This window comes from Mchenga conophoros, linkage group LG3, assembly GCF_057382185.1.
Source record: "Mchenga conophoros isolate Kocher_MC1m ecotype Shallow Benthic linkage group LG3, M_conophoros_male_GT1.1, whole genome shotgun sequence".
NCBI lineage: Eukaryota > Metazoa > Chordata > Actinopteri > Cichliformes > Cichlidae > Mchenga > Mchenga conophoros.
The window spans coordinates 55781829-55805355 of NC_140528.1; the positions used below are offsets into that span (position 1 = coordinate 55781829).

The 23527-nt window shown below is 38.5% G+C and overlaps 1 protein-coding gene across 5 annotated transcripts in view; it reads right to left on the reverse strand.

Annotated features, from left to right (window-relative positions):
- dysf (dysferlin, limb girdle muscular dystrophy 2B (autosomal recessive)) overlaps positions 1-23527 on the reverse strand; it is a 103158-nt gene that overhangs the window by 73631 nt on the left and 6000 nt on the right. For 2 of the 5 annotated variants that reach the window (XM_085263572.1, XM_085263570.1), the window contains exons 2-18: positions 14105-14160; positions 13056-13147; positions 10600-10705; positions 7441-7564; positions 6643-6899; positions 6431-6559; positions 6281-6343; positions 6101-6151; positions 5933-5963; positions 4640-4755; positions 4369-4495; positions 4178-4281; positions 3973-4041; positions 3838-3881; positions 3417-3499; positions 636-668; positions 265-380 (exon numbers count right to left, since the gene is read on the reverse strand). In XM_085263572.1, the coding sequence (XP_085119698.1) occupies positions 265-380; positions 636-668; positions 3417-3499; positions 3838-3881; positions 3973-4041; positions 4178-4281; positions 4369-4495; positions 4640-4755; positions 5933-5963; positions 6101-6151; positions 6281-6343; positions 6431-6559; positions 6643-6899; positions 7441-7564; positions 10600-10705; positions 13056-13147; positions 14105-14160 (1601 nt within the window). Of the gene's footprint in view, positions 1-264; positions 381-635; positions 669-3416; positions 3500-3837; positions 3882-3972; positions 4042-4177; positions 4282-4368; positions 4496-4639; positions 4756-5932; positions 5964-6100; positions 6152-6280; positions 6344-6430; positions 6560-6642; positions 6900-7440; positions 7565-10599; positions 10706-13055; positions 13148-14104; positions 14161-21142; positions 21595-23527 lie in introns of those variants that run through there. The other 3 variants (XM_085263574.1, XM_085263573.1, XM_085263571.1) reach the window with 3 other exon arrangements.

A 23527-nucleotide genomic window follows, 5' to 3' on the forward strand; every position in this document is an offset into this window, starting at 1 on the left:
TAAAACATGTGATACCATTCCTAATGAAGCCTTGAGCTGAATGTTCTGATCCAACAACATCTTGATATTTTAAAACCAAAGGACACTGTGTGCTCATCTGATACAGACTGGGCCTGCACAAAAGCAGGCTAATTCTCTGCCTAATTCTCCTTTTTGTGCTCCAAATGGGTCCATAGTTTACAAAATGAACATGATATAGAATTCAAAAGGACTTGAAACTAGCCATGGAGATCATGAACGCATTAACAAAGATAAATAGGTTACTTTTCCCAAGTTAAGAGCCTCATGGGGGTCATTGAAGGCGGTGAACTCTCTGGGGCTGCCGTATAGGTTTACAAAACATGGACCAAACGTTGGCAGGAAACCAAGACTGTCATCCACTGTGGGGACAAAAAGGACATAATGTTTTATTATGGAGGGGTTAAGATGCAGAACTATGATTAGAATCAAGCAGGTATGATTAAATACAATTGCAGTGATTAGATATTTTCTAGATTTCTCCAAAATTTAACCATGATTGAAGGAGATTTGAGTTTAGAGAAGAGAACATCACAACAGTGAAGTGAGACAGTGCAAATGACTGCCCAACTCTTGCACACAAAAGCGTTACAGTACAGAGAGGATGGTGGACGTACTGCCAGAGTGGACGCTCCGTGGAGTCAAGTCATCTGAATGCGTAGAAAGGAAGGATGGTTCAGAATCACAGAACAAGAGGAAACAGATGTGTTTTGAACGCCACTCAAACTCAAAGCCCAAACACGACATGCAAAACACTTCAGCTTAGCTTGTTTGAAGTACATGACTTTAAACAAGGTGGGCAACCGAGTAATGGCAGAAAAAGGTATTTAATATAAAATACTTTTAGAAAAACTTTAGAAAGTCTATGAAAGATTAAATATTTTTGTCCCTGATTATTGTTATTTTTACCACATAAACAATGCTGATAAAGTTAGACCCTTGCTGCCAGAAGCAGCATCAACACTATGTGTGAGTCAGATTTGGAGGGAAATCTGGTTGATGGCCTTACAACATGAAACAGGAAATCACTCACAGTTATTGGCAACAAAAGTTAAAGAAAGGAGGAAAAGAGCTGATGAAAAACATGAAGGTGAGTGAATCACTTTTAACCATGGGTGGTTATTAAAGATGTACACAGCCACCATGGATCGTTAAGTCCTCTTTCGAAGCCTAAAGTTAAACATTTTTACTCTTGCCAACTTGTTTTGTTTTTTCAAACCAGGTGTAATGAGGGATGTAGTGGATGAAAAAGGGTCTTTTTTGCAGCACCATAGAATACAACAGAGTTTTCTTGAGTACTGCAATACTTCTGGCACAGTGACACAGCTTACTGCACTGATACAATAGAATAAAATAGAATAGAACATAATAGCCCTTTATTGTCAATGTACATGTACAATGAAATTGTGGGTGCGCCACATTAAATAATAAATATAAATGGTAGACTGCAGGAATTAATAGCAAAGATGAGAAATATATACGGGGATATATACACAAGACAAGAGAAATGTATATAAAACACTTTAGAGAACATGTTGCAAAGTGCTTGGAAGTAGTGCAAAAATACTTGATCTGAGTATAAAGTCTGTATGTGAGTTGCCTGAGTGATGAAGGTTACTCAGACCATGGCTCAGAGAAGCATACAGTCCCAGCAGGACAAGTTCTCTACCTCTGCTCTGTACACTGTCTCATCTCCTTCAGAGATGAGCCCAACCAACAGTGGTGTAATCATCATACTTGACGATGACGTTTGTTGGGTGGGTTGGTGTACAGTCACATGTGTACAAGGCGTATAGTAGGGGGCTGAGAACGCAGCCCTGGGGTGATCCGATGCTGAGTGACAGTGGAGGGGAGAGGTGGGAGTCGGACTGATTGAGGCCGGTTGGTGAGTAATGTTCTATTACTTTTCTGGTGTTTCCTTATCATGGTCTGGTTAAAATGGCTCATTATTATTCACGTATTCCAGACAAAGAAGAAATTACATTTACCACAAGCAGTGATCAAAGCTCATGCACCTTCTCTTTTTTTGCAGCTGGGGGCATCAAAGACTGAAAACTCAAGCAGTGTCAGTGTTTCCCACACAAACATTACCGAGTTAGTCTTCATGCATGCCACTGAAGAAACATCCATGCATTTTATGCACAAACCACAGGTTCATTCTGTGTTTCAAAACTTTACACTTCAAGTTTTCAAACGCTAAAACAAAGACATTAACTGAGATGTGCACATTTGGAAGTCACCACAACAGTAAAGACATGTTTATGAGATCCTGGTGAAAACTAACACACTAGCAAAGCCATAAACTATAAAGTGATGCATTCAGTTAAAGTGGTGTATTTCAAAGCTGCACACACTTGAAGGCATTCCTTCAACACAGTCAAAATCTCAGTTTTAAAAGTGTCAGTAATACTGATTGTGTTGTGTGCACAACAAAGTGGGAAGGGAAATCCTATAATATGCACCACTTGTAAGGATGGTTTTGCTTATTCAAAAACAACTTATCCAGTAGAACTGCTGTCGAAGCACACAGTCAACAAGGTTAGCAAAAATTTCATCAGAGAGAGTGGAAAAGTCTGTTGTGAACACAGACAGCAGCACCTGAGACAAACAGTTATCACGTCTAATTGTTCAAGTAAACGTGTGAGCAAATGGTGTAACAACACACACACCGTGGCAGAAGTTGTTTAAAGTCTAACAGATGCATCTACTGATTCAGGCTGCAGCTCCTGAGGGTACTAAGTTAATAACTTAAGTGTTTGCAGGGAGTATCAACCACACCAATCAAACTGGGTCATTTCCTGAGCTGACGTGTTAAAAAAAATAAACCGAATAAAGCTCAGTGTTTGATCTATAGTACTGTGTTCACTTTTACCCTGTAGGGTGTAGAACTTCACTGTAGTCTGTCATACACCTGCCCAGAAACTTTACCGCAGCAACCACTGCAGGTCTGTTTGGTAATAACTAGCACAAAGATAATCCATGAAACAAAATGAAGCAGGCTGCAGGCTGTCAGTGTAGACAGTGCTGTTTCACTCATGTTTAAACCGCTCAAATTACACATATTTATATAAATAGAAGACAGAACTAAGGTTTTTATAGTTTTGTGGCTCAAGAATAAAGTTGAAGTTAAAGTTGACAAAAACCTTATTTTGACCTGTATGATCAGCTGAAACCTCGCTGAAAATATCTCTAAAACAGGTTGGGCATTTTCCCTAAGCTAACTGCTTTCAGGCAGAGCTGAATGTGATGTTAAACGCTTCAAACAGTGTGATTATCACTGGATGTCAGTAATCAAACCAGGCAAGTTTCAACACTTTGGTGCAGTTTAAATCCAGCCTGAACCAGCCTAATCTGATCTGGTAGAGTCTAGTTCAGACTGGTTGCAACTTGTTACTCACCATCTATCTCTCCTCCGGGGGCGGAGATCTTGGACATACAGAGGTGGGTGGTGCCGATAACGTCGTTGTGACTGGCTCTATCCCTAAAATGAGAAAGCCATAGAAGGATGCAAAGCGCATAGGTCAAAATGACATAGGTCAAAATGTATCTTATACACTAGGGCGTGGTGGGATAATTAATGTTTCTATTTCTACATGAAATACTAGGACTTATAAAGAGATAAAGTTAGTACTGAGCACAACTGAGTTCAGCTTATTGGTGTGGCACTGCACAACAGTCCCAATTCCTCATGTGGGAAATTAACTGCCCACCCCTATTTTTTGGTGGTGTCCCATCTTTTAAAGAGGTCAAAATAATATTGATAATGATGCAAAGTTTGATGAACAAATGTGAGAAAGGGAGATTTTAGCTGAAAATCACCAGTCCAGAATTCTGATCCTCATCTTCTCACACATGGAAGGAAACTGGGAAGAAGAAAGAAAAAAAACATGTACTTTCTAGTGACAATGAAAATACAACTTCTTGGCACAAGAATAGTCTGTCTTTATTTCTTACTCTGACTGGCATGGCCAGGCGCTGGTTCCACTGTGGATTGGCATTCTTTTCCAAAGTCTTAGTGCAAATCTGACAACGAAAAACAAGACAATCCTCATTTGTTTTTATTAACTAAAAACGTATTTGCTTTCCAGTTTTATTTTATTTGGTTGTTGACTAACAATCATTTTATCAATGTAATTAACTTCTATAGAGTCATATGCACCGTTTTGCCAGCAAAGTGAATCTCCACCAGAGGATCCACCAGATTCTTCCTGTTGCTATCAAAGCCAAGAATCTGCCTCATCCCATCCATGAAGGCATCGTCCACTTCAGACAGAGAAGCATATTAGGAATCTTTATACATTTTTTTTTTCAAGCTTATCAAATGTGCATAGAATAACAACAGAGACTCACTCTGTGGCAGGTCTTCAGCTCTGAAGATCCTCAGGTTGAACGAGGCTCCTCTCAAAGACAGACCTGCAGGCCTCAACAGGTTTGATTCTATATCCTCTTTATCCTCCACACACTCACGTTTATCAGCCTGCAATCACATTAAAGTACAAATACTCACTTGTGATAATGAGTTGCACAGAAAAGCACAACCATGTAAAAATAGAACAACTCATGTTACTTGATTGACCTCATAGCCTTCTAGGACTATTTTGTAAAAGAGTATGAAACTCACCGGTGGCTCATCTCCAGCTGCTAAGACAAACAAGCTGACCTTCAGGTAGCCTTTGACCCCAGCAGAGAGGTCGTCAGGGTCACAAAGCAGAAGCCACTTCCTCAAGAAGCAGTGCCCTGAAAAGAGGGGAGGAAGAGAGAGGTTTAAAGCCAGAAGCTTGTAAATTCAGGATAAACAAAAGCAGCTTTGACACACGTCAGGAGAAACTTTTCACAGTTATCCTTTCTCACACAAAGCCAGACATAATGACACCAAGCTGCAACCCATGGAGCATGTGACAAAAAACCTTAGCTTTCTGATTGGCATGGACCAAAAAGTGATCTTGATTTTCTAAATATTATATACAATCATCACCCTGGATTCCTATTTAGCTGTAAGCATCATTGTTTGACAGACTTAATGGATTTTAACACATCAGTATCACTGATATGAATATATCTTCAAATATTTTAATTTTGACTGCCCTGACAGTCAATGATAATACATTCAAATATGTTTTGTTTTGCTTTTTGTTCTCTTAACACTTGTATAAATGTTTGCTGGACCCTTTAAAGTGAGATGTTACAGCTTGTGAGGTCTATGAATACAGCTGTCCATCCAAGCTTGCTAGCTTTAGCTGATAACTTCGCACTCCAACTTCTTATCCAGATATCATTATTTCCAAAAAACAAAGTGGCAGCAGCAAAAACAATTACCACAGAGGGTTCAAAAAGTGGTTCAGAAAACCGGTGGGTGGCATCATCTAATGGTTCAGAAACATTTTCATACCTGGAAATACTAATGTGGTTTAGCTAAATGGACACAGGCAGTAGGCAGCACACAAGACTCTGACTTGCTAGTGTTGAATACACTGGACAGTTAACTGCATTTGCACCCTGACTCAATCTGACATCACAAAGTCTTTGGACCTGGCAGGTTAAAGACCGTTTTAACATTTGTCAAGTTTTCATTTGCCAGGTTGCTGTGTAGAACAGCAGCAGTGCCAATGTGTGAGAACAGCTCTTCACTCATCCTTTTTCATAACCACGTATCCAAATCAGGGTCATAGGGATGCTGGAGCCTTTCCCAGCTAACACAAGGGAAAAAGTCAGGGAATAAGCCCAGGAACCCTTTTGCTGTGAGGTGAGGTGAGAATGCTAGCTGCCTGACTAAATGGCTAAAAGCTAAGTAAATGAAAAATGTCATCAGACTGATCAATCTGACATAATTTACAGTTTAGCATTTAGATCTTTGTTTAAACTTTTTCAAGCAAATACACCTAAAAATGTTTAAATCAAACAACCATATACTCACTGTGCTCATTGTAGATGGTGCCCACATCCATCTGTGGAAAACAGAACACAGAGACAGATGTTTGAGTTCTTCTAATTTCCAAAGCACACGTGCCCCCCCTCCTAATTTATCACAGTACACCGCAGTCCAATATTCATAGAAATCATAGACTCAAGTTAAAGCTCTTACCTTGAATTCACCTATCACGGCGTCAGTTCTAAGCGAACGAGAGTCACATACCTGAAAAAGAGAACGATTATAACTCTGATAAAAATAAGAAACGCTGATAGTGTTGAATTTCTCCCACACGCTGGATTTATTCAAGGTAAACAAATAAAAAAAAAAGAGAGAGAAAAACGTCACACTCACAGTGATGAAAATGGGTTCGTCAAACAAGTCTGAGGGTGTCTCGAAGAAGTTCAGGAAGAAAGTCTGTGGAGGGAAATAAATGCAAGTTGAAGTTTGAGTAAAAAGTAACATGTAAAGTTAGAATAAAAAGCAGCAAAAACATTTACTCACCTCATCAAAGACTGGGTTGTTCCCCTTTCTGATTCGGGTCCTCTTGGACTGCCCGGCAACTGCTATCTTAACAACAGGTTTAATGTTGATGCCCGGCAACTGTCGTCCCTCAATGACCCGCACACGAATCTGGAAGAGGACACGTGTGGACAGCAACATGTATGGAGTGTAAGTATTCCTTTAATGTGTTTTTTTTAAGTATCGTAACTAACCTGTAGATCCTGTGGTTTGTTGGGTAGCTGTTTGGGCTGACTGCTGGCTCCTCTCCTCCTCTTCCTCAGCCCTCCTTGGGTGTGGTAGGATGGCGGTGAACGCTTGGGCGTCTGGGCGGTGGGGGATTCCTGGCCCGGGGGCCCCTGAGGACCAATTATCACCATGGAGCGTCCATCGTCTGCTCCCTGGTCCTCTGTGGGCTCAAGCATCATCATACTCTCTGTATCCTCCTCGCCCAAAGTATCCAGAGAGATCACTGCACAGAAAGTAGTCCCAGGAAATAAATCTTGGGGTAAACTAACAAAATGGAGACACTGGGTTGGGCAAATGGAAACAGAAGAAGGGGAAAAAAACATAGAGTGGTGTGAAAAAGTGTTTGCACTCTTCCAGGGTCTTTGTATGTTTTTGTTTTACACATAAATGTGTCAGATCATCAGATAAGTTTAAATATTTGATAAAGATAATAAGTAAATACAAAATGCAGTTCAGTTTCTAAATGAAGGTGTTGAGATCGCGCAGTCTGGAAAAGGTTACAAAGCATTTCTATAGCTTTGGGACTCAAGTGAACCAAAGTGAGAGACATTACCCACAAATGGAGAAAACTTGAAACAGTGGTGACCCCCCAGGAGTGGTCAGCTGACCAAAATATATATGTGTGTGTGTGTGTGTGTGTGTGTGTGTGTGTGTGTGTGTGTGTCATTACATCTGCTGTAAAAGTAACACAGCATCTCGAAAGGGGTAAACACTTTTTCACACCACTGCAATTATTGTTTCACTATATGACACGCTGAGGTTACTTGTGACCGTGTCCAGCTCCACACTAGGATTGTTATGAGGCTGAGGGTCCAGCTGGGGAGGAGACTGAAACATCGGAGCCGATCCCGGAGGAGGAAGGTAGGAAACTTGCAGGGTCAGCGTGGCCTATGGGAGGCAGAAAACACAACTTGTAGAAGATCTGTCATGTTTGGCTGTGTGGCAGGCAGAATGTAGGACCCAAACGCAGGGCTTGGAGACAAAATGCTTAACTAAAGGTGGCAGCTTTATTGCTGGAGAACACAAACTAAAACTAGGTATATGAACGCTGAAAGAAAACAAAGAAAAGATAAACTAGAACTAAAAATCTTGCACTCAACATTTCATGACATGGCTAGAGAACATGGTGCTTACGCAAGAACACACAGCAAATGTGGGGGGCCACAACAACAAATGGTCCTCTGTTTGTTGTTGTGGCCTGAGGACGGAGGAGTTAAATACACAGGCAGGATAACGAGAGGAGGGCGAAAAGGTGCACACTCAGCTGGAACTAATCATACATAAGAAGGCAAAGAGGAAGTGAATGCATAGGACACTTGTATACGTCTCTGGAGAAAGTACAGTAAAAGATGATGGAAGAGCAGGTCAGCGGATGGCACTTAATAAGTAACTTAACTGCAGTGGCCTTTATGCTACCCATGCTATTCATCTGTATCATCCGGGTTAGGCTTAGAGACAGAGTTTGCCACCCTACCTTCAGATTTACTAAAACTGATGCAAGACTGAGTTATAAAAGCATTTCACTCTGTGTTCAGTTGTTTTGGTGGTGGAAACTATCCAACGAGGCCAAAACAGTTATTTAAACCAGGCTGTGATTAATGCTGTTAAGTTTAAGCTTTTAAGACAGGAAGTCGTGACTTCTATTTAGTGCCTCTACAGGCCTTTTGAGGAACTGCAATTATTTTTTTAGCACTTTTTAGCAGTTTTATTTGTTTTGGGGTTTTTTGTGCCCTACAAGTTGGTTTAATTAAACTTAGAGAATTTCACTTCATCATACACCTCAGCACAAATTATGCATAAAACATGTGGCTCATTGGTCTAGGGCAGGGGTGTCAAACATGACTTGGCCTGGCAAAGATTCCAGTCTGGGACACTGGATCGCTTTCGGAAAATGCAAAGGAGAACATAATATTTGGACTTTTAATTGTGTAATTGTATAGTTTATTTGTATAAGCTACAACTTTTCCTACTGATGAAGACCTCCCCTGTAGCCATTTGTATTTCACCAAAGTAATTCAATTATAGATTTCTGTAGTTTAGTTTAAGCTCAAAGAGTTGTGCTGACTTTCCTTCAGTTGAAATAGTACTTCACTTTTGTATATAAGATATCTCAGGGATTAAATATGTAGTTAAACTTCTGCACACTGGCAGAAAGAACCGTTTCACTGGTCTGGTTCAAGTTTAAAGTGCAATTTGTCCCTGGTTTAAATCCTGGACGAGCCCACCATTCTTCACTTATGGTTCTCTACCCAAACTCAAAGTGGCATTTAACCTCACCACCACCACCACCACCACCAGAAAAGACCTGTTTCCTGCACACTGTAATCAAGATGAGTTACCCTGTGGTAGCAGGGGTGGCTTCTACTGTTTCCTTCAACAGGAAAAAGCAGCTTAAGTGATAAGCTGTTATGTTTCTGTAAACAAACTCATCAGACTCGGCGTGTCCAACTCTGGTCAGACTACAGTTTCTATGGAGTAGATGTTAAGAATGTGAATATCTTGACATGTTTTTCTTGATTTCTTGGCTCTATCTCACTGAATCTGTGTAAGATTTTGTTTGTGGAAGCAAACAGTTGTAAGGGCAGATGCATCAAGAAATCTTTGAAGAAACAATATTAGTTTTATTTTTGTTTGTAACAGAGTTTGCTTTCTATGACTAATGAAGAAAAAACCTGATAAATCACACATTGTACATAGCATACAGTGTGTGTGTGGGTGTGCGCACATGTATGTGGCATCAATCAGGTCCAGTCTGACAGTGACAGGAAGACTTTGTTTTGGCTTCAGGAAGCAAGGATGGGGAAGAGAACAGTGTTTCATTTGCTGCTATAGGTTTGGCTGCCAAGGTGTGTGCGTGCATGTGTGTGCGTGCCCAGATCTTATACTTCTGCATCTTCTTCTTAAAGACCAATTTGAGTTTGAGCTTTTTTGGAAACTAAAACTACTGAACAATTTTATTTTAGTTGGTGTTGGGTTAGACCAGTAGCTGTGATGACTGGTTTTCTAGGCTACACCTGTATTATGTCAATGTGGGTCTCCATAGAGCAATGTTGTATAATTAGAGGAAAAAGAAAATCAAGCATTTCATCACTGAATAACCATCAGCTGCTGAAGGTTTCTCATCATTAGAAGTATTATTTTTTTTTTTTTTAAAGAAAAAGGCTCCAGTAATACTAGTCAGTAATAGATACTGTATTCTAGGTGTCTTTTCAATGACAATAAAAAAAAAACAAAAAAAAAAAACACCTAGAATACAATATCCCGGCTGCCATAAGGACCCTCAGAGAATACATGCAGAACGGAGAGAACATGCAAGCTAGGACTTTCTTGCAGTGTGGTACCAGTGCTTACTAGAGTTAATTAAATTTGACATAACCTTGCTGATATAAGATAAATAGTAGTGCTCACACACTTGGAACAAACGGAAAAAGATGAAAAACATAAAGAACATCTCTTGCTTCCAGCAAGACCTTTGCCTAATTTTGAACTCATGAGTTCATATTTTCCAACAAAAAAGTACAAGAAATATAAACGGAAAATCCATGTTGGATTTCCCCAGCAGCACATGAACACATCAGTGCCTCATCAAGTCCAAGACCCACCCACTAACCACCTGTCGACCATTTTTCTTGACATTACAGCCCTGATCAGCCTTAGTCAGCAGATTAGCAAAAAACCCATCTAATAAAATCAATTGCAGTTATTTATAGTTCATTTTATTTGTTGTGGAGAGACATTTTTGTGTTTCTGATTCTTCTTTTTTTATTAAGGATCCCAAAGAAGGAAATAACAAATCAACTATGATTCAGAAATGTTGCTCACTTTATTTTAAGCTCAAAAGAGGAAACTTTGAGTCATTTATAATCGACTTGTGACGCAGTTAGGCTGCAGATTAATCAGTCAGTGCAGTTCCGTGTGCTCACCCCTGTGTTGTTCCTCTTAGTGTCCAGCAAGGAGACGGTGAAGGTGGCGGCGAAATTGGGAGAGTTGAGCACATCTCTAAGACCTAGCCGACACTCCCCCAGAAACCTGAAAGAGACACACACCAGAAACACAGAGATGGATCTTAAAAACAACTGTGTTATTTACAAAATAACATCTTTAAAGACACAGCTGGAGTTGATCCCAAGTACATTTTCCCTGGAAGTCCCAGTATGAGAATCAAAGAAATGACAACATTAATATGTCGCATGATCTGATATAGTCGTGTTGGTGTTGTTCCCAGATCAACATAGTAAATGTTGTTCCAGGATCAACATTGCAAGTGACCAATCAGAATGTTGTGACATCATACTTTTGCGACTTCGGGAAAAACCGGTAAAACAAAAAACTGTACTTAAGCTGCGTGAAACCGCCTCTGTCCGCCGATCAACGGACCCGGACCCTAACCCTAACCCTTTAATAAACGCTAAGCAGAATTGATATTGTCCTTGCAACATTGGAATTTCATAAATGCACGAATGGCTTGGCGCGCCAAAGAATAACGTCACAACAATGTGATTGGTCACTTGCAATGTTGTAAATGTTGTTCCAGGAACAACACCAACACGACGATATCAGATCATCCTAATATGTCAGCCACCATTGGGCTGAAAAAATCAAATAAACATATCAGAAAGAGAGAGAAAACTTTAGGACTGGTAAATTCTTAAAAATTAGGAATGCACTAACCAGCTCAGCAACAACCAAGAAAAGCTGATGATCCCAAAATTCATTCCTTTGTTAAAAAAACAAAACAAAAAAACCTCTTCCCAACATCTGGCCAAAGCACGAACACTCTTGAGGAGGCATGCATGCCATTGCCAAAGTCTCCAATAATGAGATGCATTATCTGGCAAAGCCTCTCAAAGAAGGAAACCCAGTATTTGGTGATATCCATCTGTTATAGACTTCAAGGACTGAATTACAGCTCTTACCACATGACCCTAACGGTGTTGCACCTGTGCCTAGTCTCTGATAAACTCTTAGTTTCCCTGTTTCCCCATTCACAGTCATTTTCTGACATCTTACAACATTTATTCCCCAACCTTGGTGGTTATTTTTGTTACTGTACAACATTGTCAAGCAAAGTTGTAACGCCTAGAGAGATCAAAGGAACATGGAAAAGCAAATACACCCCAAAATGACAAATTTGTACTTCACACATTAAGTCCAGGTGAACAGAAAATCACCGACAACAAAAAATGCTGTGTAAGTTCTCAGTCATCCAGGTCATGGTACTCTATCCAGTTATGAAACAAAAAACTTCTTTAAGTTTCTTGAAGATGTTTCATGTCTCATCTGAGAAACTCCTTCAGTTCTAAAATCAAATGGCATTTAAACTCTAGTGGGAGTTGTCCCTCAAGAGGCTATCTATCCACACTGTGAATGACCATCTTTGATTAGAGGAGGTGGTCTGCCACCTACAACGCGGTTTTGAGATCCCTTCCACAGGTGCCTCAACCCCCAATCCCATCTTGCTTTAGGTGATCTCAATAAGTCACATGATAGGGTGTAGCAAGGTCTCACAATGGTTTCATTGGAAAACTCATGACCCATGCCTTTTTTCACACTTTGGCTCATGTGGTGAGGCACATGATCAGTAGTGGGTAACTGAAGAAGCTTCTCAGATGACAGGTGAAACGTCTTCAGGAAACTTAAAGACAACCAATCGCTTTTCTTGAAGCTCCTTAGAAAACAAATACTTAGTCCAACGATAATGGATTTATGCTGAGAGCTGAGACACAGTCAAGTTCCACTGTAATTTGAGTGGCTGATTTATGGATCCATTCATCTTTCAGCACAACAGAGAGTGAATGGGTGGGAATTTGGCAGAATAAATACCACAATGAGGGGAAGACCTGATTCTTTGGTTCCTGCCCCTTCCCTTCCGAAAGAACTGACTGGTGTGACATCTTGATCGAGTGAAGTAATCCAAAAATAACCCACTGAGGGGTCCTCTGGCCACATCTCTACTGTGACAATGTGCAGCTCCATCTAGTCAAACATAGTATGACAATCCTAAATGTATTATCCCAGGGGTGATTTGTACATATCGCCTCTTTATCTGTCTGTTGGCCAGCACAAGGTTTAAAATGATTTACAAACAGCTGCCAGTGATGAGAGATTAAAAGTAAATATAGCCCGTTTGGAGTTTAAAACAGACCTTTCCCTTTTACTCTTCAGTTGTATTTATGGGTTTGATCTATTTTTCTTGTTTAAAACAATTATGCCTCTTTTTTTTGGAAATCTCTAATGATAGGATCTGTCACCATCTGAGACACTTGCCTGCCTATAAAAGGAAAACTACTTAAAGAAGTTTTTTCAGGGTCATTTTGTATATTTCTTCAGTGTTTTGATGCCACATCTGAATGCATATAATTAGCATAGCACAGAGTACCTGTTTCTCCCCATTTTCTCATGATCTTTAACAACACAGTGAATCTCAGCTCCAGAGTCCAGAGGAATCCCCTTCAGATCCCACTCAAAACCCTGACGGACACAAAGGAAAGAAATGTTTTTTTAAAAAAAAGAGTGAAAATGGGATCTTATAGGCAGAACATTTTAATTATGATATTTTGTAATATCCTTACTGCACCTTTATTGCATTATATTTGTGAAGTACTTGCAAATTGCAAATAATTTTTTTGTCTGGTTATTTTGCTCATACAGAGATGTTGTCACAATTTCACCAGCTCGTAATGTTGCAAACTTACTAAATGCACTGAATGTGTTTTTAGGGTATGCTAGATAGGTGGTAAGCTAACCCAGGGGAAAGCCAATTCAGGGTTGATTTCAATTCCCAAAACATCATTCATACAGGCTTGTGTAAGTAAAATCAAACAGGTTTTTTTTCTGACTAACGTTAGCTAATGCTAACTTTCACGTTAATTGCAAATTGCTGACTACATACAGCAAATTTCTATCTTAAGCAGTTATGTTAATTATTATAAATTTCCAAGTCAGATCTAACTTTCAGGTAGCAAATTATTTTACTCACTTTGAGCGGCCTGATGTTGCGACCAGATATGAATAAAGAAGCAGTCAAAACTAGCATTGTTAGGACCCAATGGTAGATTAATGTACCATAACAACAGACTTACCTAAATTGCAAGGCTGCTGCCATTCTAACAAATAAAACATTATCTTTATATCTTTACTAGATCTTTTTTTGTTTTCAGTTATTTTTGTCTGTATTTTGAGTTTCTATATGAATCTATGGATGCTTCACTTTGATGAGGACTCCAGGACTGTATGCAAGAGGAGGACTCATCCTGCATTTTCCACTTTGAGTTCTTTACCAAGCAATGTCTTACTTTTAAATTAGGTTATAACTTGTTCTCACATTAATAATTAAAATATACTTAATATTTGACATTGCATTATCACACACTTAGGAACTTTAACGGATGATGGGTTGATGAATTTGTGGCTTAATGGAGGACTTACCTCATTCCACACAGGGTTAGGATTGTTTTTGATGACCTTTGTCTTCTTCTTGGACCCTGAAACAGATATAGAAAATGGAAAATGTAATGTTTGTTTGTCAATACAGATATTGACCTTAAGTTGTGTCAGAAATGAGAAAAATAATTTTTAACGCCATCTCGGAAAACCTGAAAGTCTCCTTTTTGCAGTAACCAACAACTTAAGTTAGAAACCTGTGTGTCAAATATATTTGCTCTGCTATTAGCTCAACTAATAGTGCAAACTTTACTTACAAAGTAAAGTTTTGACCAACATTTATGAGCATAGCCATCTTAAAAAACAAATTTTAAAAATCAGATTAGTGGAAAAAAATATTTTTAACAATAGAAAAGAAAATGTGTCCTGATCTACTCCAACTTTGAATAAGCATAATAATAACTCAGTAAAGGCCTTCAGAAAAGTCTATGCAGTCACCCCTATCTATCCTACACCATCCACACTGATAAACATTTTAATGAAATGTGTAGAATAAAATCGTTAAATGTTCCAGTAAGGGTGGATTGTTTATCTTTACCACTCATGTACCTGTATAATGATAAGAAGAACTGCTCCATCACATGAAACTTTTGTTACCCTCGTTCATGGTTATGCTAATCAAAGATATGAAGTTATTCTGAATGTTAAAACACAAGAACAAAAAAAACTTTACACATTGCACCTTAAAACTTTGGAATAAATTACCCTTCTCCATAAAAAAAACTGCTAAAGTCAGAGTTTAAAGTTGAAATATATACTATTTTTGGTAAACAAAATTAAGACTATTGCAGAGATTGAACTTACTATGTAATTTTTATTATCTGTATTTTAAGTTGTTGTAAAGATTAAATAATATAAGTATATCAATTCTAGTCGTCTCATTTTGTGTGATGATTACTGACATACATTTTATTGTAATTCCTCCAAAAGGTGCACTATAGAAACAAGTTCGCACATAAACAGTGGTATAAATATTCTGCTCTAAAATAACTACTGACACACAATAGGTTTATTTGTATATGTGTGTTATCTTTCCATGGCTTCCTGTAACATGAAGTTCGGTGCTCTGATTTCCTGCCCGCCGTCGGGCAGCTTTAACCAGAAGTGAGAGGTGAGACAGGTTAATACCCTGCCAGAATAGGTACTCAAATACTGAAGGCCACTTATGAAACAATATGTGTACAAATATGTGATAATGTGAGTTATCACACAGGGGGGCAGTTATCACAGTTTCCAATTATTTTTGGTAAAACAGGAATTGATTGAGACAGAGACTAAACTGGTGCTTCCAGATAAAAGGAAACAGAGTCAATGGCCATTGTCTTCATCTTTGAAGTTACCTTTTCATTTCCATGACGTGCTAATTCCTGGTAAATGTCACCAAGGACAGCTGAAGCTGATACAAATGACGGTAGTTTTGCATGTATTGACTGCAGTTGTTTATCTGATAATCCCATTAGATTAGATTATTTTAAAAATTACTTAAGTTATTCTTGAGGAGCTTTTACAGACATGTTTTTTACATTATGATGTATTTTAAAGGCAAGTGCAAATAAAACAAGAAAGGTCAGGGGTTACAAAAGTCAAATATGAATAATTACAGATTTTTAACCATGAGTAAATAAAAAACGCTGAATGAATAACTTAAACAACTGGTGCATAAAATGTGCAAAAAAGAGAATCAGAAAAATGTAATAAGAGGATAGGAGACACTAAAAATGAAAGTAAAAGGGTGTCCACACAGGAAGCTATTTGTTCATTGCACATCATTTTGTTGCTTAGGTTTGGTCACCAACAACATTCTAGGCTCAGCTTGCCTTGGTAACCTTCTGGATTCATCACCCTGCCATATCATCCAACTCAAAGTTGACACAAGTTTTTCTTAGAACCACAGGGAGTATCAAACGTGGACATAACTTCCAGGTCAAAAAAATTAAGTCAATGCAGTTGTGCCTAAAAACCTGTCACACTATGGTGATAACTGTAGTTGAACAAAGACTTGTTGTCCTATAGCAGTTCATGGGAAAATAACATCACATCTTTTCCCCTCACCCCCAAATGGTTTGAGCAGATGGTGGCCCCTCCCTGAGCCAGGTTATGCCGAAATTTCTTCTTATTAAAAGGGAGTTTTTCTTTTCCACTGTCACCAAGTGCTTGCTCATAGGCGGTTTGATAGTTGGGGTTTCTCTCTAAAATTGTAGGGCCTTTGCATTGATTTTTGTTGTGATTTTGTTGTTGTGATTTTTCATGAAATAAATAATATTGAATTGAATCTCATAGACAAACTGCTGAGTTGAAGGGTTCAGTCATTTATTAGGGGTTATATTAAATAAAAAAATGAGGTACTGTTTTATCAGGCTTGGTCATACAATGTTATAAAATAGTATTATCTGTGTTATAAAACCACATGCTCGCTTATGACTTGTCAATCACGAGTCATTAGCCAATGAGTGTTGGCTTTTACAGTCAGATCGACACTTCTTTGTCTCATCTTAGCTTTTCCAACATGGTTCGGGTGGAAGCAGTCATCTCGAGGCTTCAAAACAGAACTTCAGAAGCCAGTGGGTGATGTCACAGTACTTATGTCAGTCGTCTATACATACGGTCTGTATTTGGAACCTTCCCACTTCACATTGTCCTGATAGCATATTAGATTGAAGTCACTGATGTCGTTGAATTTCTCTGGTCTCTAGTCGCCACGTTTCTGCGAATTTCTTTCTGCGTGGACACTTTTTTTTTAGCGCTCTAAACATGCAAGTCTGGTTGTCTAAAAATTTCCAGACCCTTTTGGAAACCAAAGGTCATTGGTCACATATCTTTGGCTTCAACTGGAGTACAATTAATATTTTTAATACATGTATTCCCAGTATGCACACACACACACACACACACACACACACACACACACAAAAGTTGTTTGCCTTCCTGTTTTCCCTACAGCGATCACCAAGTTTGAGAACACAAACACAAACAGAGAGCAATAAAACCATTAATTCAACTATACACACCCAAGCAAGTGCACACACACACACACACAAATTACCTACGTAAGAGTGCCTCCGTTCTTGTGGGATATTAAAAAACAAAACAAAAAAACATCTCCACCCTTCCACAGAAAGGTTGAGAGGTTACATTTGATTCATGAGTGAATGTGTATGTGTTGTGCGTGTCAACTCTAGAAATCTCCCAAGTGCTGGTGCCACAGTCTGGAACCTGCAGAGAGGAAGTGGCACAGTATTAACTTCCCGGTTCAGCTTGGCACATTTCTATTATGAACTGAGAATAGAATAGTGCAGCCCTCTGGGTTTTCAGACACGTATAGGAAACCTAGATTTAGACCTTCACTGTGTGTGTGGACATGAATTTTTAAAGTCAGCTCAAAGTTTAAGGAGTTATGGTCACATGAACAACCAATCACCCATGTAGTTTTCAGAGCCTGATATATTTGGACCAATAATATTTGGAGAGATTAGAAATAATGAAATATCTCAGTTTACGTATTTGATGTGTTTTCTAGGTTCATATTGTGTGCGTTTGCACTCTGCTTGAGCACTTTTACAGTGTCTCTCATTCATTCCTTAGGAGTAACTCATGGTTCTGTATTTTAGCCAATGATACTTTGATGACTGATACTGACAATTTAAAGCAGTAATATGAAACTGAACAATATACAATTTATGTGTAAATGTTACTATGTTTTAATTATTTTCAAGAAGTGACTTTGGAAATAGAGACTATGTCACAGTTTGTAGACTTGAAGTGTTAAGGGTTTAGTATTGTTGCCTCCTGTTTGGTTAAGGAGTGTCTGTGTGGAGTAATTGAGAACAGTACCAGCAGCTGAGTCTGACCCACATGGGGGATCCACATTATAAATAGTACAGTGCTGCCAGCTTTTATTTCTGTTTTGATTGAGAACAACACTCACTGACAATAACAACACTTTGGCCGGAAATCCTGCCTTTAGGACACAAACACCAGCACACGCTGCCAGATTTAATCACAGCACCCATAGACTCATTGCTCACAAACACAGCGTAGGAAAAAAAAAACAAAAAACAGTCATCTGTCTGTGCATTAGTACTCACCATAACCTTGTGCAGAAAGAGTTTCCATGAAAATGTCTATTGTATTGGTCACTATTATAGGCCAGAATTGCTCTGGAAACTCTGGGATACATTTCCACAAACCGTTTTGAATACATTAAATGCAGAAAATGCATATCCCTCCCTCTGGATCCGTTGAGATTAGTCAGTTCATATAACAGTTGCTCAACTAACATCTCTGATTTCTAAAAATGGACATGGTATCTGTGTTCTTGAGGGGAGGAAATTCTCTTTCAATTTTTCTGTCATTTTTCTTTCGAACTCTAAATTCTTCAAGTTATTGGAACACAGTTTTTTGGGGAAAAAAAGCCACCAACTCATTTATTTTCCATGCTTTTTTAAGTATATAAATGGATTATATCATTCATTTTTGATGCTTAAGGTGTCTGGCTCTGCTGGAAAAGGAAAGATGCAGAGTCACTGCACCAAATTCACTTAATTTAAGAGTGTATGAGGAGAGTGAGATATGCATGAGTAAACAAAATAGGAAAAACATCTGCTGGCACGTCGCTTATTAAACCGTGAAAGAGACTTACACTAGTCTTTGTTAAAAGTGGGCTGTTGATCTGTGCACTCAATTTAAAATTAGCAATAGATTGAGGTAAGACGACGATACAAGTATTTGTGTGATGGCACGAGAAAACTGTTAGGACAAAGGCAGGAAGTAGAAAGCAGAGCGCTCTTCATAAAGGAGTCAGATACTGAGTCATGGAAAGTAGGCCTACACGAAAATCAGATCGGAAAACAGGAATGCCGCTGAGGCAAAGTAGCTAAGAGCTCATTTATTGTCGCTGATTGTGACATCACCACAGCCCTGTCACCATGAATAATGGAGAAGAGGGCGTGTCCCACATGCTGCAGTATTCTACTGAACAATAGGTGTCGCCAACCAGAAAGAAATCTAGCGCTGGTACAAGAGTAGAAGAAGATTTATTTTGTTTGTTTTCTCCATCTTTTTAGGTGTTGCAACATCTCCCTCTCTATAAACTGGGAATCTTTGAGCTTCTGTATTTATCCAATATTGAAATCATGGCAAAAACCAACAGAATCATGACATGACAATCCAAAACTTTGTTGGTTTACTTTGTTGTGTCCTAGGCATTTTTCTGATTTTAAGACACCAAAGTCTAGACTGGAGGCTGCAGTTCTGGCTTTAAGTCCTGAATAAATAATAAAAGGTGATTTCACGCAACTTATAGTGTCCAAAAGTGGACTCTGTTTATCTGGACGTAGCGCTTTCAGTGGGAGAAACGTTTTGTCACTCATCCAAGTAACTTTTTCAATCTCAGCTGACTGCAGGTTTCCCCAATCTTATAAACAGTAATGCATGAAACTAGCACCACTGAATGAACAATGGGCTGGGAGGTCCCATTCATTGATCAATGGCCATTGATCAGCTGTCTTTGATCAGTGGTTGTTGATCAATGGTCATGAGAATTTGCATAATCATGATTTAGAAACCTCCCAGCCCATTGTTCATTCAGTGGCGCTAGTTTCATGCATTACTGTTTATAAGATTGGGGAAACCTGCAGTCAGCTGAGATTGAAAAAGTTACTTGGATGAGTGACAAAACGTTTCTCCCACTGAAAGAGCTACATCCAGATAAACCTAATCAACTTTTGGAGATTTACTTACCTGGATGATTAAGAATGCATCAAGACGTTACATTTGAGTGCTCAAACTGAGTAGAAAAGCACTATATAAGTACCAGTCCATTTACCATTCATAGATTTTCTGCAGTGATAGGACCACCTACATTAGTGGTGCAGTTCAATAATTTCATTCATGCAGTACTTTTTTAGATTCCAGCAATGACAGATTAATAACCATTAGTAATAGAATTAAATTTAAACACCAGTAAGTTCAGTGTTGAGTGCCACTGTTAGCCATCTGTTTAGCCACCATATTTGACTTTCGTCATCAGTATATTTGTGTTATTGCCTAATTTAAAAACAATGTCACAGTAAAAAATGTCTGAGATTATAAAATAAGCTGCAAAAGTCATATCTGACAGGCTTTGAATGACAAAGAGACAGCTTATGCTAGCTGAACTCCTCCTTTTTTTTTCCTTTAATTTAAGGTAAACATGTGAGTACAGTGAAAGTGCCATAATTATATAAATAACATGAACAACTTTTAGTGGGAATAATATCAGTATGCTTCAAAGCTAATTAGCCAAATAGCTAGTTAGCCTGGCTTTCTAGAATCAGTTAAGAATAAAAACCTAACTTGTTAGCACAATGGGTGATCCAAAATTTCACATGCAATAAAGACACTCAGTTAATTCAATTTAGTTATATTATGTTACCAGCAGTCTGTGTATGCATGTAAAAAAATGTAAAAGAAGAACATAAATGGCTAAGACATTTCCCATTCAAAAGCATTCACCTCAACTCCCAGCATTTGCAACCCACATTTCTTAGATATCTCTCACAGATATGTGCACAGTTATATTCTTGGATAAAAACTGTGTACAGTAGCTGCAGTGAAATGTCTAGTTCATTTATCCAGACACACAGACTCAAGAATTGTGTGTCTTTCATTCGAAACTCAACTTGGACATCAGCAATACTACAATCAACTCAATGGTCTGTTATTTCTACAGTAACATAATTTTACAAATTACGTATATTACACCTTAATTTTCAAGTCAAATGAAATTAAAAAAGCAACACACACACACACACACACACACACACACACACACACACACACACACACACACACACCCACCCACCCCAGCTTGAGCTTTCAGCAGCCAAAGAAACAGATATTTCCAAAAACCAAAGAACAAGCTAAGAGAACTGAAACAGTTTTATTTTGAACATGTTACTTGATATTTTTAACAGCCAACTTTCCAAGTTGATCCTATTATTCCCTGACTTTATGCATGCCCTGAACGTCCCATAATCCTCTTACCTCTGAAAATGACACTGGCCTGAGGGTCAGAGTGTTTCAAGTTGTTGGCTCGCTGAATAATACAGCGTAACATGTTGAACGCAGCACGATCCTGAAAGCTGAAAGGCTGTAAAAACTCGCTCAGAAATGAAAAAATCAAATCCCACTGTCACAGGGTTAATACAAGGTGGATCCAGTGCCGAATGAACCGCTGATTACATGACTACAGGGAGTTTGTAATGAAAACAACCAAAGCAGTAGCGGCGAAAAAGTTACAAGCTAAAGACCAAAAAGAAGAGATAAATCAATCAGTAACTTATTTCCTTATTTGCCAAAAACTGATGACCAAAAACATGAAAGAAAAATAGTCAGAAAGATGAATGAAAATCCAGAAAAATCAGAAAGGAAAATATCCTCAGATAGCTTCTCCACATTGCCTCACAACATCTCCCTCTTTCAGTAACTACAAAATAAAAGCTCTTCTTCTCAGTCGGAGATGTCTCTTTCTTCTCACTGTAACACTCCCGGAGGGAAAGAGGGCAGTGAGCAAATATGTCAGGAACCCAACAACCAAAGGAAATCTCAACATTTCCTGTGCTCTTTTCCTCTCGTCTTCTGGTTATTTCCTTGTCTTGCCCAAATATTTTCCTGCACACCTCTTTCACTTCAGTCTCTCTCTTAATCCCTTTATTTGCTTCCATCTCTCTCATGTTTTCAGTAAACCGTCACCTTTGCTAAAACCAACAGTTCTTATGGAATTTGGAACAATGTTCTGGATTTCCTTCAAAATCCTAGAAAATTAACTGGTATATGATTCCAGGAGTTTCAGTGGCTTTTGTTTAGTTAGATTTATCAATTCAAAATTGGCATTTTCTTGTACAAGACACGATCTTAATTGGTTGAAATGATCAACTAGACTATGTGTGCCCTTCGCAGCGAAATCAGGTCGAAAAATCCAAAAGTTTTAGTTGCACTGAGATAAGTTGTGGAACATTTATAAAAGGTTAATTTAAACATTCTGTCAGAAAAATGTAGGCTATCTGCAGCAGAGTTGAAGAGTTGTGAGCCTTAACTCTAAGACACATAAATTCCAGTGCCAGCTAGATGCACAGGGAGATAGCACCACCTGCAGATGTAAAGTGGGGGACACACATACCCCAAATTTTTAAAATTTGGAATAAAGTGAGTGTGGTTCAGGAAAACCTGAATCACCTTCCAATAAGTTATGCCTCACAATGTAAACATTATACTGAAATGTTTTGAAAAAAATATGAGGTGTTGAGCAAAAAAACAATAAGAAATATTGGTAATCTATGAGTCACTTGTTAATAAAAGGGTCCTACAAGCTGTCGTGCAACTAGTTCATGGGATTGTTTTTTAATGAAACGTTTTTAACACAAGCTTTACAATAATATATTTATAATTGATTTCTAAAATGGTATTTTATGAAAAGTGGTGAGAAAATAAACTAGTCATCTGCATGAGAAGTACTAACAGAAGTAGGCTGTCAGTATGCTTCTTATTCAGTAACTGAAAGCTGAGTTTCATCTGATTTTTCAGGATACCTACAAAATTTCACCCTCTGATTAAATGTTGAAAATTGCCGGAGTGTATCCGTGCTGCTGTATCAATGTTATACTTTATGTCCAAAATGTTTTCATCTTACATCAGTTCTTCTTTATATTGTAATAGTAACAGTTGTGATTTCTTTTACTTTGGGGCATCTCTGTCTGCCTTCAGGCTCGACTCAGTGTGTCCCATGTGAAGTAAATTTCTCTTTGATCCTTTAAGATAACTTTGGATCTTTGAAGCTGATTATACGCAATCTTAAAAGTTGATAAGTTCAAGTACAAACTACTCAAGAGCAGCTAGTTACACCAGTGTGTTTATTATCTGTACTTAAGGCCTAGAGACCAGTCAGCAACCCCTTTAAGCCAATTCTTAATAGGCTAAAAAAAATATGTATGTCCTGACCAGTTGGCAAGCGTGTGCTTAAGGTTGCTATGAAACCTTTTGTTTCAGTCACATGACCCTAGAGTTCACACAATGGTCCCCTGACAACCATAGGGAAAAATGTCTATTCCCCAAATTACTGGTGATTGTTTGCTTGACATTGCTGTCTATTACAGGACAAATGTACTTTTTTTGTTTTTAAATGAAAATTATGGGTGTGAATCTGCTAACCTTTTTGCAGACATCACCACCTAGCAACTGTCAGCAACCACACACCAACCGGTCATTCAATTTGTTTGTCCCTAAGGATGTGTGGTTGATGCCAGTTGCCAACCGGTCTCTAGGCCTTTTTGTCAGAACCCTTAGGAAAGTAGAAAAATTCAATTTAAACAAACAAATAAGACTATACTTATCAGCATGCATCCAAGAAAGTGTCAAGATCTGCAGCAGCAG